The following is a 14,639-nucleotide window of genomic DNA, read 5'->3' as shown; positions in this document are numbered from 1 at the left end:
GGTGTATTTTAGAGTCATTTTACCTCATTTGAAAAATAAAACACATTGAAATTTTCATAGAAATTTCATTAAATTAATGGATTTACTAAGGTAGTGTTAGCATCTTGACAATGTTGTGTTTTACTATCCAAAAACATTTTCTCTCTCTCTCCCTCCCCCTCCCTCTCTCTTGCTTCCCTTCCTTCTGCCCCTTCTCCTATCTTGCTTTCTGAATTTATAAAATTTATCTTCTCTCCTTTTTGCTTTCAATTCCTCTGGAAAGCTATTCCTCTGGAAAGCTAAAATTATGAAATAAGACAAAGGATCTTACATTTACTGTTCTTTTTGTTGCTAAAGGATAAAGAATTATTTTTAAAAATATACATTTTTTAGGGACTCTCTGGTGGTCCAGGGTTAAGACTCTGTACTTCCACTGCAAGGGGCCTGGGTTCGATCCCTGGTCGGGGAACTGAGATCCTGCATACCACATGGTGCAGCCAAAAAATATATACATACATACATACATATATATATATATATATATATATATATATATATATACACACACACACACACATATATAAATATATATACATATATATATATACACACATATATATACATTTTTTAATTTTATAAATCTAGTATTTGCTGCATAAAGAGACTTTATGTCTGTATTTATTTGATAACAGTCCACTTAATGACCTACTAGTTATAACAGCCTCTCATGATTTTGACCTCTTTCCACTTCATTTCTTTGCCTAGTTAATTAATTCCAAATATGTTTCTGACATTTATTGGAGTATGTGATTCTTTCTTCCCCTCTCGCCAGGTCTTGGGCTTGCCTTCAACTTGAATCCATCTCTGACCATGATTGGCAAGTATTTCTACAAGAGGCGACCATTAGCAAATGGACTGGCCATGGCAGGCAGCCCTGTGTTCCTCTCCGCCCTGGCCCCCCTCAACCAGGCTCTTTTTGCTGTCTTTGGCTGGAGAGGAAGCTTCCTAATTCTTGGAGGCATCCTACTAAACTGCTGTGTGGCTGGAGCCCTGATGAGACCAATAGGGCCCAAGCCAACAACTGCAGGGAAAGAGAAGTCTAAAGAATCCCTTCAGGAAGCTGGAAAATGTGATGCAAACATGGGGGCAGGTGATGCAAATACAGAAGTTAATGGCAGAAACCCCGCAAAGGAGAAACAATCCGTTTTCCAAACAGTTAACAAACTTCTGGACTTATCCCTATTCAAACACAGAGGCTTTATGCTGTACCTCTCTGGGAATGTGATAATGTCTTTTGCGCTGGCTACACCTTTAGTCTTTCTTAGTAATTATGCCAAGAGTCAACATCACTCTAGTGAGAAGTCTGCCTTCCTTCTTTCCATTCTGGCTTTTGTTGACATGGTAGCCAGACCTTCTATGGGATTTGTAGCCAACACAGAGTGGATAAGGCCTCGAGTTCAGTATTTTTTTGCTGCTTCTATTATTGCAAATGGAGTGTGTCATATGCTAGTACCCTTATCCTCTAGCTATATAGGGTTCTGTCTTTATGCGGGATTCCTTGGATTTGCTTTTGGGTGGTTTGGCGCCGTATTGTTTGAAACGCTGATGGACCTGGTTGGATCCCAGAGGTTCTCCAGTGCTGTGGGATTGGTGACCATTGTGGAATGCTGTCCTATTCTCCTGGGGCCACCAATTTTAGGTATAGTATGTCTCCCTATTTCTATGGTTCTATTAACATAAAACAGAAGATTAGGAAGGTGATAGAAGGCAGAAATCAGTGAGCTGCTTGACAGTCTTTCTTCGCTTCTGTACCCTCAGTGCTGGCACAATGCTTGGTACAGCGTAATTGCTCAAATAATAGAACTGAATTAAAGTGAATCATCAAGCTGAAAGAGGAATAAAAAACTATTACACACTTAAGTATGTATAATAATTTTTCCTGATAAAAAACCTAACATGTTTATTGTAGAAAAATGTATAACCACCTTTAAAATACTGTTGGTGATTTCTTTTTAATTGTGGAGTTTATCTCAGCAGTAATATTTAAAATAATAACAGTAGGTACCAGGTGAGGGCTAACAGTATACCAGGGACTATCCTAGTCATTTTCTATATTCTGTCATATATTACAAGTCTGTGATGTAGGACAATTATTGTTCCCGCTTTATAAATAAAGAAATAGAGGCTTCTAAAAGTGAAATAACTTGTCCAAGATCACACAGCTAGTAAGTGACAATAAAACCCGGTGTATTATTCTCTTAAGAATGCTAAATGGTGAATGGATAAAGAAGATGTGGCACATATATACAATGGAATATTACTCAGCCATAAAAAGAAATGAAATTGAGTTATTTGTTGTGAGGTGGATGGACCTAGAGTCTGTCATACAGAATGAAGTAAGTCAGAAAAACAAATACTGTATGCTAATGCATATATATGGAATCTAAAAAAAAAAAAAAAAGGTTCTGAAGAACCTAGGGGCAGAACAGGAATAAAGACACAGACGTAGAGAATGGACTTGAGGACACAGGGAGGGGGAAGGGTAAGCTGGGACGAAGTGAGAGAGTAGCACTGACATATATACACTATCAAATGTAAAATAGATAGCTAGTGGGAAGCAGCCGCATAGCACAGGGAGATCAGCTCGGTGCTTTGCGACCACCTAGAGGCGTGGGATAGGGACGGTGGGAGGGAGATGCAAGAGGGAGGGGATATGGGGATATACGTATGCATATAGCTGATTCACTTTTTTATACAGCAGAAACTAACACAACACTGTAAAGCAATTATACTCCAATAAAGATGTTAAAAAAAAAGAATGCTAAATGGTTTACATTTTAAAATTATTATTAATACAAAATACAACAATAATTTGGACTTCTGGATGTGACCCATGCTTTTGAGATTATGTACTATAAAGTAAGGAAGGATACATAACAGAAGATCCACTACTGACCTGTCCACCCTCTCTCCTCCCTATATATACCCAAGGAGATTCCAAATCCTGTCCGTTTTTTGCTTCCTAAATCTCCTTCTAATCTGCCCGTTTTCTCTCCATCACAACTACCACTCTTATCCAAATCTCCTATCTTTTATCAGTAGGCTTCTAACTTTACCCATATCCACTCTAGCTGTTCTTCATCTCTTAGAACACTCCAGTTGCTTCCCACGTTCTCAGGGTGAAGATCAAATTCCCTGCTGTGGCCTACTAGGTCCTGCGTGGCCTGGCCCACCTGTGTCTCCAGCCTCATTTCCCACCACTCAGTTTGCTCTCTGCTTCTCCTCTCACACCCTGTGCTTCCTCCTATCACCTGCCTTCGCACTGGCTGTTCTCTGCCCTGAGCCTTTTCCCATCTCCCTTCTCCTTGATAACTCCTATCCTCCTGTAAGTCTTGGCTAAGTTTACACTTTAAGAAAAGCCTTCCTGGGCTTCCCTGGTGGCTCAGTGGTTAAGAATCTGCCTTCCAATGCAGGGGGCACAGGTTCGGGCCCTCGTCCGGGAAGATCCCACGTGCCACGGAGCAACGAAGCCCGTGCTCCACAACTACTGATCCTGTGCTCCAGAGCCCACGAGCCACAACTACTGAGCCCGCGTGCCAAAACTAATGAAGCCCACACGCCTAGAGCTCGTGCTCCGCAACAAGAGAAGCCACTGCAATGAGAAGCCCAAGCACTACAGCCAAGAGTAGCCCCCGCTCGCCGCAGCTAGGGAAAGCCCGCGCACAGCAACAAAGACCCAACGCAGCCAAAAATAAAATTTTTTTTTAATTAAAAAAAAAGAAAAGCCTTCCTGACCCTACTTGCTAGTCTTAAAACCCTTATTTTCTGCCTTCAAACCTTCCTTGTAGCACTTGTCACAGTCTTTATAGTTATTGGATTAACATTTCTCTTCTCCACTGAGCTGTGGATGTTACCTCCTTTGCTCACCCTTAACTCAGGGCCTAGCAGACCCAGGGCCATGTGTATGTTTAGAGAATCAATAAGTATTGCTGAGCGAGTGATGCCCTGCATTGGAAAACCATATGGAGTCATATTTGAATTGCTTATTATGTCCTTTATATGGGTAGTATTTTCCAAAGTTTATTTCTTTTATTTATTTATTTGGCTGCATTGGGTCTTAGTTGCAGCATGTGGGATCTTCACTGTGGCGCTTGGGCGCCCTGGTTGTGGGGCATGGGCTCCAGCGCACGTGGGCTCAGTGGTTGCAGCACGCGGGCCCTCTAGTGGTGGCTCGCGGGCTCTAGAGCGTGCAGGCTCAGTAGTTGTGGCGCGCAGACTTAGTTGCCCTGCGGCATGTGGGATCTTAGTTCTCTCACCAGGGATCGAACCCACATCTCCTGCATTGGAAGGTGGATTCTTAACCACTGGACCACCAGGGAAGTCCCTCCAAAGTTTATTTCTTAATACTAGTTTGAGATACTAATAAATTTTACTATGACAAGGATTTCATGGCCAAAAAAAGATTGGAAACACCAAAGTAAATAAGTTTCTTTACCTCATAAATAAGTAAATAAGTTTCTTTACCTCATAAAGCCTTTAATAGAAAAGACTATGTGTCATTTCCAAATTTACTTGACTTTGCAAACACTAGGGAGTAACTTGCTGGGTTGAAAGCCAACCTGTTTCATTTACAAGCTTTGTGACCTTGGATGAGTTACTTAAGGTTTCTGTACTTCAGTTTTTCTGTTATACAGTGGGATGATGATAGAATCTTCCTGTTGTGAGGATTAAGCACTTAGGATGGTGGAAGGGTGTTGCCGTTAGTTAATGTTAGCAGAGGACGAGTGTTCACAGGAACGCCCTTTGGGAAATGCTGATGTCAGAGAAAGTGCGTTGGCCTGGGAGACTGGAATTAGCTCTATGGCCTTGGGCAAGACTACTAAACCTCTTTTGAGCAACAAATTTTTCCATTGAATATTGAGAGGATTGACTCTAGGTGGTCTCTAGGACTTTCCCAATTCAAATTTGCCAAGATTTAATTATTTTCAAGTTGCTAAAGATAATAGAATACACAGGGTCATCCAAAATCAGTTGACATCATAAACAAAAGGTCAAATAATTTTGAGCAGTTTCTATTTAGACTAATTTGTCATTTACGAGCTCTTTGAGTGGATCCTTAAGCTTTATTTGGGAAAGGGTATAACTGTTTACCCACATAACTTTTTTTTTTTTTTGGACATCCTTAGGTCGTCTCAGTGACATATACGGAGACTACAAATATACATACTGGGCATGCGGCATAATCCTTATTGTCTCAGGCATCTATCTCTGCATTGGCATGGGCATCCATTATCAACTTGAGGCAAAAGAACAGAAGGCAGAGGCGAAGCAGAATAAGGAAAGTAAAGAGATGGAACCAAAAGAAGTTATTAAAGCTGCAGAATCTCCAGAACTGAAAGGCACAGAAGCAGGACCCAAAGAGGAGACACTTTCAGGCTGAAGTCAGAGATAAACAGAAGCTTTGGGGCAAAGATACTTGAAAAATTCTACTCAATCATGTTCTACTCTTGGTGCTAACAGTGGATAGTGGACATTTGTGTGGAAGTCATACCAGGTGTTCATTGATAGAACTTTTATTTCCTTCCTTTACAACAGTCATAATAAATATGTCACGTCCTTTAGGGGCAGGGGATTTGCAAAAGGTGACAGAAGGAAAAAGCTTTTATTTGAAGTCATATTTATCAAGGTATACCTTAAATACTTACAAATCCCTTTTATAAGAGTAAAGTTTAATGAATTTTGACACAAGTATTTTGTCAAATAACTACCACACTAATATAGAATATTTCAAACAGCCAAAATAATTCCCTTCTGCTCCTTTGCAGTTAATCCCCTCCCCTTAACTATAGCCCCTGGCAGCCACTGCTCTGATTTCTGTCCCCTATAGTTTTGTCTTTTCCAGAATGGAATAAATGGAATCACATAGTATGTAACTATGGCACAATAGTGTATATATATGGTCTTTATCCTCAGTTCCTGGTATACAGCTCCTAGAAGCCTTGGAATCTCTGGAGTGATAAGAGTCTCTTTTGCATGCTAATTAGGTGACTGGTGGCTGGAGACCCCTTTCTTAACTTCAGGATAGGGGCTAGTCTCCAAAAAGGCCAAAGCATGATTGGAGGGTTGGAACTTTCAACCCCATCCTCTGACCTCTGAGAAGGGGAGAGGGGCTGGAAGTTGGGTTCAGTTATTAATGTCCAATGATATAATCAATCATGCCTATGTAATAAAAACCCCTAAACTACAGAGAGCTTCCTGGCTGGTGAATACTTTGAGGTACTGGGAGAGTAGTGTGCCCAGAGAGGGCATGGAAGCTCCCTACCTCCCCTCCCCACCATATTTTACCCTATGCGTCTCTTCCATCTGGCTGTTCTGAATTGTATCCTTTATAATAAATCAGTGAACGTAAGCAAAGTGTTTCCTGAGTTCTGTGATCCATTCTAGTAAATTATCAAACTTGATGAAGGAGTCATGGGAACTCCCAATTTATAGCTGATTGGTCACAAGTACAGGTGGCAACCTGGGACTTGAGACTGGAATCTGAAGTGAGGGCAGTCTTGTGAGACTAAGCCTTTAAATCTGTGGAATCTGACACTAACTCCGGGTACTTTATGTCAGAATAGAATTGAACTGTAGGACACCCAGTCGGTGTCTGGAGAGTTGACGCAATGGTTGTTGGTATGGAAATAACCCACACATTTGGTGTCAGAAGTGTTGGGAGTAACAGCAGTTGGGAGTAGCCTTTTGTGTCTGGCTTCTTTCACAAGAGCATAATGTTTTATGGTTCATCCATGTGGTTGTATTTTTCAGTAGTTCATTGCTTTTTATTGCTGAGCAGTATTTCTTTGTAGAGATGTACCATAATTTGTATATCCATCCCCCAGTTGGACATTTGAGCTTTGTTCTAAGTAAAGAGATCTGTGCAGACTCCTGCTTTCATTTCTCTTGGGTAAATGCCTAGGATTGGAGTTGCTGGGTCATATGGCAAGTACATTTTTAACTTTGTAAGAAACTATCAAACTCTCTTCTCAGTAGCTATACCATTTGGTAATCCCACTAGCGATGTATGAAAATTCTAGCTGTTCTACATCCTTGTCAGCACTTGGCATTGCCGATCTTTTTAACTTTCCCGTTCTAGTTGGTATGTAGTGTGTGACATTTCCCTGAACATTAAAGATGTTGACCATTTTTCCATGTGCTGTCCTCCGTGTATTTTTAGAGAAGGTTTTTTTTTTTGTTTTTTTTTTTTTGGGCTGTGCTGCGTGGCATGTGGGATCTTAGTTCCCTGACCAGGGATTGAACCCGTGTCCCCTGCAGTAGAAGTGTGGAGTCCTAACCACTGGACTGCCAGGGAATTCCTGAGAAGGTTTATTTTTTAATCCCAACATTTAACAGTCTTAAAAATATTTAGGTGCCCTGAGGTTTTGTCCTTCAAACTCTTTAGGTGACTTTTCCTGGCATATCTGACAGTGAAATGAACAATCTATTTGAACACCCTTAAATGTGTGGCAGTGTATTTAAATAGATGGTTATGAAGTCTAATAGCATGGAAAGATCCTTCTGTTATAAGCATGATACAATGTTACGTGAAAAAAGCAGAACACAAACTAGATAAGTATATATAATATACTCTCAGGGAAAAAAAAGAGGAAAGAGATAAACACAAAATTCCAACCATACTTGTGTTGGAATGGTGACTTTTTCCCTATATTCATTTTCCTTAATGTGAATGTGATTGTTATATTTTCACTAATAACAGAGGAAAAATGAATAGATTTGAAATAGAAGAGTTCTGACAAGAGGTACTTATCTCCTAAGAAAATAAAGCTAATGATCATTATAAACCATTATCTATTTGTTTATCTTTAAGAGTTGCATTCTGGTGAAAGGGAGGCGAGTGTGACATGGAAGTTGAGAACACAGAGCATGAATAGCCTCAAGGCATGATTTTGCTTGTCCTGGACAAAGCTGTGGAGGGTAGAGTCCACAGGCCGCCTGTGTCAACCATCATTGCTTCCCTCCTGGAGACCGTGCTCTCAGGGACAGCATTCCTGTGGTTCCCCTTCCAGTCATCATTCAGCTGCAAATGCATGTCTAACTCAGGAAGCCAGAGCATTCTGCACTTACCCACATCACAGCGTCATGCTTTTGAACATTATCCTACTGAGAGCAGCATCAGAAAAAAGTACAGTGAGGGACTTCCCTGGTGGTCCAGTGGGTAAGACTCTGTGCTCCCAATGCAGGGGACCCGGGTTCGATCCCTGGTTGGGGAACTAGATCCCGCATGCATGCCACAACTGAGTCCGCACACCACAATGAAGATCCCGCATGCCGCAACTAAGACCCGGCACAGCCTAAATAAATAATTTTTTTTTTTTTAACAGAAAAGGGTACAATGATGTCACAAAAAGACAGGGTGATGTGGACCAAAGGAGGAAGTCTACCTTTCCATACATCCACTCAACAGATATTATTGACATTTACCCTAAGTGTCAGTTCTAAGCAGGGTTCTAGGCATTGAAGATTCATTCTGTGTTCCACAGATCTCACTTTCTGGTAGGGGAAGGCAGACAGTTAACAGTAAGTTGTAAGGAAAACAGCAGTTTTCAGAATAGAGCAATGGTTAAAAGATCAGCCCTCATGAAAGAATGCTCAACATCATTAATCGTTAGAGAAATGCAAATCAAAACTACAATGAGATATCATCTCACACCAGTCAGAATGGCCATCATCAAAAAAATCTAGAAACAGGGCTTCCCTGGTGGTGCAGTGGTTGAGAGTCCACCTGCCGATGCAGGGGACACGGGTTCGTGCCCCGGTCTGGGAAGATCCCACATGCCGCGGAGTGGCTGGGCCCGTGAGCCATGGCCGCTGAGCCTGCGCGTCCGGAGCCTGTACTCCGCAACGGGAGAGGCCACAACAGTGAGAGGCCCACCTACAGCAAAAAATAATAATAATAATAATAATCTAGAAACAATAAATGCTGGAGAGGGTGTGGAGAAAAGGGAACACTCTTGCACTGCTGGTGGGAATGTGAATTGGTACAGCCACTATGGAGAACAGTATGGAGATTCCTTAAAAAACTACAAATAGAACTACCATATGACCCAGCAATCCCACTACTGGGCATATACGCTAAGAAAACCATAATTCAAAAAGAGTCATGTACCAAAATGTTCATTGCAGCTCTATCTACAATAGCCCGGAGATGGAAACAACCTAAGTGTCCATCATTGGATGAATGGATAAAGAAGATGTGGCACATGTATACAATGGAATATTACTCAGCCATAAAAAGAAATGAAATTGAGCTGTTTGTAATGAGGTGGATAGACCTAGAGTCTGTCATACAGAGTGAAGTAAGTCAGAAAGAGAAAGACAAATACCGTATGCTAACACATATATATGGAATTTAAGGGAAAAAAATGTCATGAAGAACCTAGGGGTAAGACAGGAATAAAGACACAGACCTACTAGAGAATGGACTTGAGGATATGGGGAGGGGGAAGGGTAAGCTGTGACAAAGAGAAAGGCATGGACATATATACACTACCAAACGTAAGGTAGATAGCTAGTGGGAAGCAGCCGCATAGCACAGGGAGATCAGCTTGGTGCTTTGTGACCGCCTGTAGGGGTGGGATAGGGAGGGTGGGAGGGAGGGAGATGCAAGAGGGAAGAGATATGGGAACATATGTATATGTATAACTGATTCACTTTGTTATAAAGCAGAAACTAACCATTGTAAAGCAATTATACTCTAATAAAGAAGTAAAAAAAAAAGATACAAGGAAATAAAAATTTTAAATAAAAATTACTCAAACCCCCCCCCAAAAATAAAAATAGAACTCAGGCTTACCGGACCTACTGACTCACAATCTGCACTTTTACAATCTCCCCAGTGTACTTGTGTACCCCTGAATAGTTGAAAGGTACATTTCTACCTCGACATGTCTTTTCTGTCTGAGAAATACACATATTTTATCCAATTTGGCATAAATAAAACACTCAAAACTGCAAAAAAAAAAAATCAGCCTTAATTTATTCATTCATCTAAGCAGTTTTTTTTTGAGTATCATCTATGTGCCTGACTATTTGCTGGATAGAGGGAATAACAGTGAACAAAATCCAGTTCCTGGAACCCACAGCTTCTAGTTTAGTGGGGAAGACTGCACAGTAAGTGCTGTGATGAGACAGCACATGAAAGGGTACCTAACTCTACCTTGGGAGGGCCTAGAAAGCCTAAAGGTATATCAACTCTGAGCCTCATAACAGAAACATAATATAATTGTTGTGAGGATTAAAGTGCCCAGCATATGGTTTTAGTCATTTTTTTTTTTTTTTTTAACATCTTTATTGGGGTATAATTACTTTACAATGGTGTGTTAGTTTCTGCTTTATAACAAAGTGAATCAGTTATACATATACATATGTTCCCATATCTCTTCCCTCTTGCGTCTCCCTCCCTCCCACCCTCCCTATCCCACCCCTCCAGGCTGTCACAGAGCACCGAGCCAATATCCCCGTGCCATGCGGCTGCTTCCCTCTAGCTATCTACCTTACTACGTTTGTTAGTGTGTATATGTCCATGACTCTCTCTCGCCCCGTCACAGCTCACCCTTCCCCCTCCCCATAACCTCAAGTCCGTTCTCTAGGAGGTCTGCGTCTTTATTCCTGCCTTACCCCTAGGTTCTTCATGACATTTTTTTTTTTCTTAAATTCCATATATATGTGTTAGCATACTGTATTTGTCTTTTTCGTTCTGACTTACTTCACTGTGTATGACAGACTCTAGGTCTATCCACCTCATTACAAATAGCTCAATTTCGTTTCTTTTTATGGCTGAGTAATATTCCATTGTATATATGTGCCACATCTTCTTTATCCATTCATCCGATGATGGGCACTTAGGTTGTTTCCATCTCCGGGCTATTGTAAATAGAGCTGCGATGAACATTTTGGTACATGACTCTTTTTGAATTTCGGTTTTCTCAGGGTATATGCCCAGTAGTGGGATTGCTGGGTCATATGGTAGTTCTATTTGTAGTTTTTTAAGGAACCTCCATACTGTTCTCCGGTTTTAGTCATTTTAATAATGAAATTGGAATCTACTCACACCGAGCAGTGCAGTGAGGGAAGCGTCAGTATGTTTCATCATTAACCAGAACAACAATGAAAAAGAACTGCTGATAACACTTACATAGTTCATGGTTTACGTAGCCCTTCTACGTGCAGTTTATCATCCAATCCACACAAAACCCCAGGGAGGCAGCTATAGTTAAAAACAATGCATGTGATATCCTGGATTGGGTCCTGGAACCACAAAAAGACACTAATGGAAAAACTGGTCTGTAGTTAATAGGATTGTCCAGTGTTAACTTCTTAGTTATGACCAATGTTCCATGATTATGCAAGAAATTAACATCAGAGGAAGCAAAATATGTATAACTAAATCACTTTGCTGTGTACCTGAAACTAATACAACATTAGTATGTATAACTAAATCACTTTGTATATGTATATGTATAACTAAATATGTATAACTAAATATGTATAACTAATGTATAACTAAATCACTTTGCTGTGTACCTGAAACTAATACAACATTGTGAATCAACTATACTCCAATATAAAATAAAACATTTTTTAAAAAAATAAATTAAAAAAACATCAGAGGAAGCTAGGTGAAGAGCATATAGAAACTCTCTGTACCAACTTTTCTGTAAATTTAAAATTTCAATGAAAAGTGAAAAAACCAAAAAATTCACAACACAACCCCTCCATCTTAGCAGGTCATCTACTGTCAGAAGAGCATGGCAGCTCAGCGGCTAGAGCTGAAGGTGGGGCTGGATGGAAACTCTGGAAACAAACACTAGAATGGAAGAGGCGAGTCCTGCGTAATCCTGGAGGGTAAATAATGGCCAAAGCAATCACTCAGGTCCTGCACCAAAAAGAGCAAGATGATTCCTGGTCCCCAATGAATTCGCAATCTGATTTACAGTCCTTTTCTTTGGCACTGGAGTTCATAATGTGATTTCTTCACTTGTGGATTTCCTTTCCTACCATGCTTTACCATTTCAAGAATTAAAAGAGGGCTTCCCTGGTGGCGCAGTGGTTGAGAGTCCACCTGCCGATGCAGCGGACACGGGTTCGTGCCCCGGTCCAGGAAGATGCCACATGCCACGGAGCGGCTGGGCCGGTGAGCCGTGGCCGCTGAGCCTGCGCGTCCGGAGCCTGTGCTCCGCAGCGGGAGGGGCCACAGCGGTGAGAGGCCCGCGTACCGCCAAAAAAAAAAAAAAAAGAATTAAAAGAGCTTGCATTGCTGAGCTCTTGCCCGCTGGGTTGCAAGTGGCCAGCAGCCATGAAGAAGCCGGAAGGGGAAGTGGGCTGAGACTAAGTCCCTCGGTAGGCTGACAATCTATAAATGTGTAATCAAGAGATGTTCACCCTGGGGTGTTTTTCTCTTCCTGCTGTGCTTCATTCTCTGTACCCTCCCACCCCACTTAAAAAAAAAAAAAAAAAAAAAGGAAGAAAAGCACCTGCTTTCCTGACTATAATTCTGAATACTTTTCAAATCTGAGGCTGTAGAGACATTTTTTAAAATTTTATAAGTATTTCTTTATTCATCTTATATGTAATATCTGAAGGCCAACCACATGCCCAACACTGTATAGAGCCTTAGGAATATACAATAGTGACTAACATGGGGATGTTCCCTCGGAGAGCTTATAGTCTAGAGGGTGAGAAAGACATAAACAGAGTACATAATCTGTAATTAGATTTAAGGAAAGAGCAGGGTTAGACACTATGCTGCTTCTTGCCACCTGATGACTATATTTGATGTTACTATGTCACTTTGCGAAACACCTGGATAAAGTCAGTAAATTCCAATACTTTTCAGTCTATCAAAACAGTTTTTACCTAAAGTAGTTTTTAAAAATCCTGATCGCCCATAAACAAAACAAAAAGACACTCTATGGACTGGGAGAAAATATTTGCAAACAATGCAACCAACAAGGGCTTAATTTTCAAAACATACAAACAGCTCATACAACTCAATAACCAAAAAACAAACAACCCAATCAAAACATGGGCAGAAGGACTTCCCTGGTGGCGCAGTGGTTAAGAATCCGCCTGCCAATTCAGGGGACACGGGTTCAAGCCCTGGTCCGGGAAGATCCCACCTGCTGCAGAGCATCTAAGCCCGTGTACCACAACTACTGAGCCTGCTCTCTAGAGCCTGTGAGCCACAACTACTGAGCCACATGCCACAACTACTAAAGGCCATGCTCCTAGAGCCCGGATTTTGCAACAAGAGAAGCCACTGCAATGAGAAGCCCAAGCACCACAACATAGAGTAGCCCCTGCTCGTTGCAACCAGAGAAAGCCTGCGCGCAGCAACGAAAACACAAGGCAGCCAAAAATAAATAATAAATTAATTAAAAATTTAAAAATGGGCAGAAGACCTGAATAGACATTTCTTTTTCTTTTTCGGCTGCCTTGGATCTTTGTTGCTGCGTGCGGGCTTTCTTTAGTTGCGGTGAGCAGGGGCTACTCTTAGTTGCGGTGCGCTGGCTTCTCATAGCAGTGGCTTTTCTTGTTGCGGAGCACGGGCTCTAGGCACAGAGGCGTCAGTAATTGTGGCTCGCAGGCTCTAGAGCGCAGGCTGAGTAGTTGTGGTGCACGGGCTTAGTCGCTCCGCGGCATGTGGGATCTTCCCGGACCAGGGCTCGAACCCACGTCTCCTGCATTGGCAGGTAGATTCTTAACCACTGTGCCACCAAGGAAGCCCCTGAACACACCTTCCTCCAAAGAAAATATACAGATGGCCAATAGGCACATGAAAAAATGCTCAACATTTCTAATCATCAGGGAAATGCAAATAAAAACTACTATGAGGTATCACCTCACAGCTCTTGGAATGGCCATCATCAAAAAGTCTACAAATAATGTGTTGGAGAAGGTATGGAGAAAAGGGAACACTCCTACACTGTTGGTGGGAGTGTAAATTGGTGCAGCCACTATGGAAAATAGTATGGAGGTTCTTTAAAAAACTAAAAATAGAGCTGCCACATGATCCAGCAATCCCACTCCTGGGTATATATCTGGAAAAGATGAAAACTCTAATTCAAAAAGATCCATGCACCCCAATGTTCTTAGCAGCACTATTTACAATAGCCAAGACGTGGAAGCAACCTAGGTGTCCATCAACAGATGAATGGATAAAGAAAATGTGGCATATATATATATATATAATAAAAAGGAATATTACTCAGCTGTAAAAAAAGAATGAAATAATGCCATTTTCAGCAACGTGGATGGAGCTAGAGATTATCATACTAAGTGAAGTCACAGAGAGAAAAACAAATAATACATGATATCACTTATATGTGGAATCTAAAATAATGATACAAATGAACTTATTTACAAAACAGAAATAGACTCACAGACATAGAAAACATATTTATGGTTACCAAAGGGGAAGGGGGGAGGGATAAATTACGAGTATAAGATTAACAGACAGAGACTACCATATATAAAGTGGATAAAAACCAAGGATTTACTGTATAGCACAGGGAACTATATTCAATATCTTATAACATATAATGGAAAAGAATCAAAACAAGAATATACCCAAATCATTTTATTGTATACTTGAGACT

General features: G+C 41.1%; 1 protein-coding gene across 4 annotated transcripts in view; it reads left to right on the top strand.

The window, feature by feature from the left end:
• LOC307190469 (monocarboxylate transporter 1-like) overlaps window positions 1-6,353 on the top strand; it is a gene marked incomplete at its 5' end in the record, with an annotated part of 112,091 nt that extends 105,738 nt beyond the window's left edge. For all 4 annotated transcript variants that reach the window (XM_079929632.1, XM_079929633.1, XM_079929631.1 and 1 more), the window contains 2 exons: window positions 812-1,678; window positions 5,166-6,353. In XM_079929632.1, the coding sequence (XP_079785758.1) occupies window positions 812-1,678; window positions 5,166-5,419 (1,121 nt within the window). In that variant the 3' untranslated portion in view covers window positions 5,420-6,353. The remainder of the gene's footprint in view (window positions 1-811; window positions 1,679-5,165) is intronic.
• Between the last annotated feature and the right edge of the window lie 8,286 nt (window positions 6,354-14,639).

This window comes from Stenella coeruleoalba (genome assembly GCF_951394435.1).
Source record: "Stenella coeruleoalba genome assembly, chromosome: 1".
In the NCBI taxonomy this organism is placed as follows: Eukaryota; Metazoa; Chordata; class Mammalia; order Artiodactyla; family Delphinidae; genus Stenella; species Stenella coeruleoalba.
This window is presented reverse-complemented; position numbering and strand designations above follow the sequence as displayed.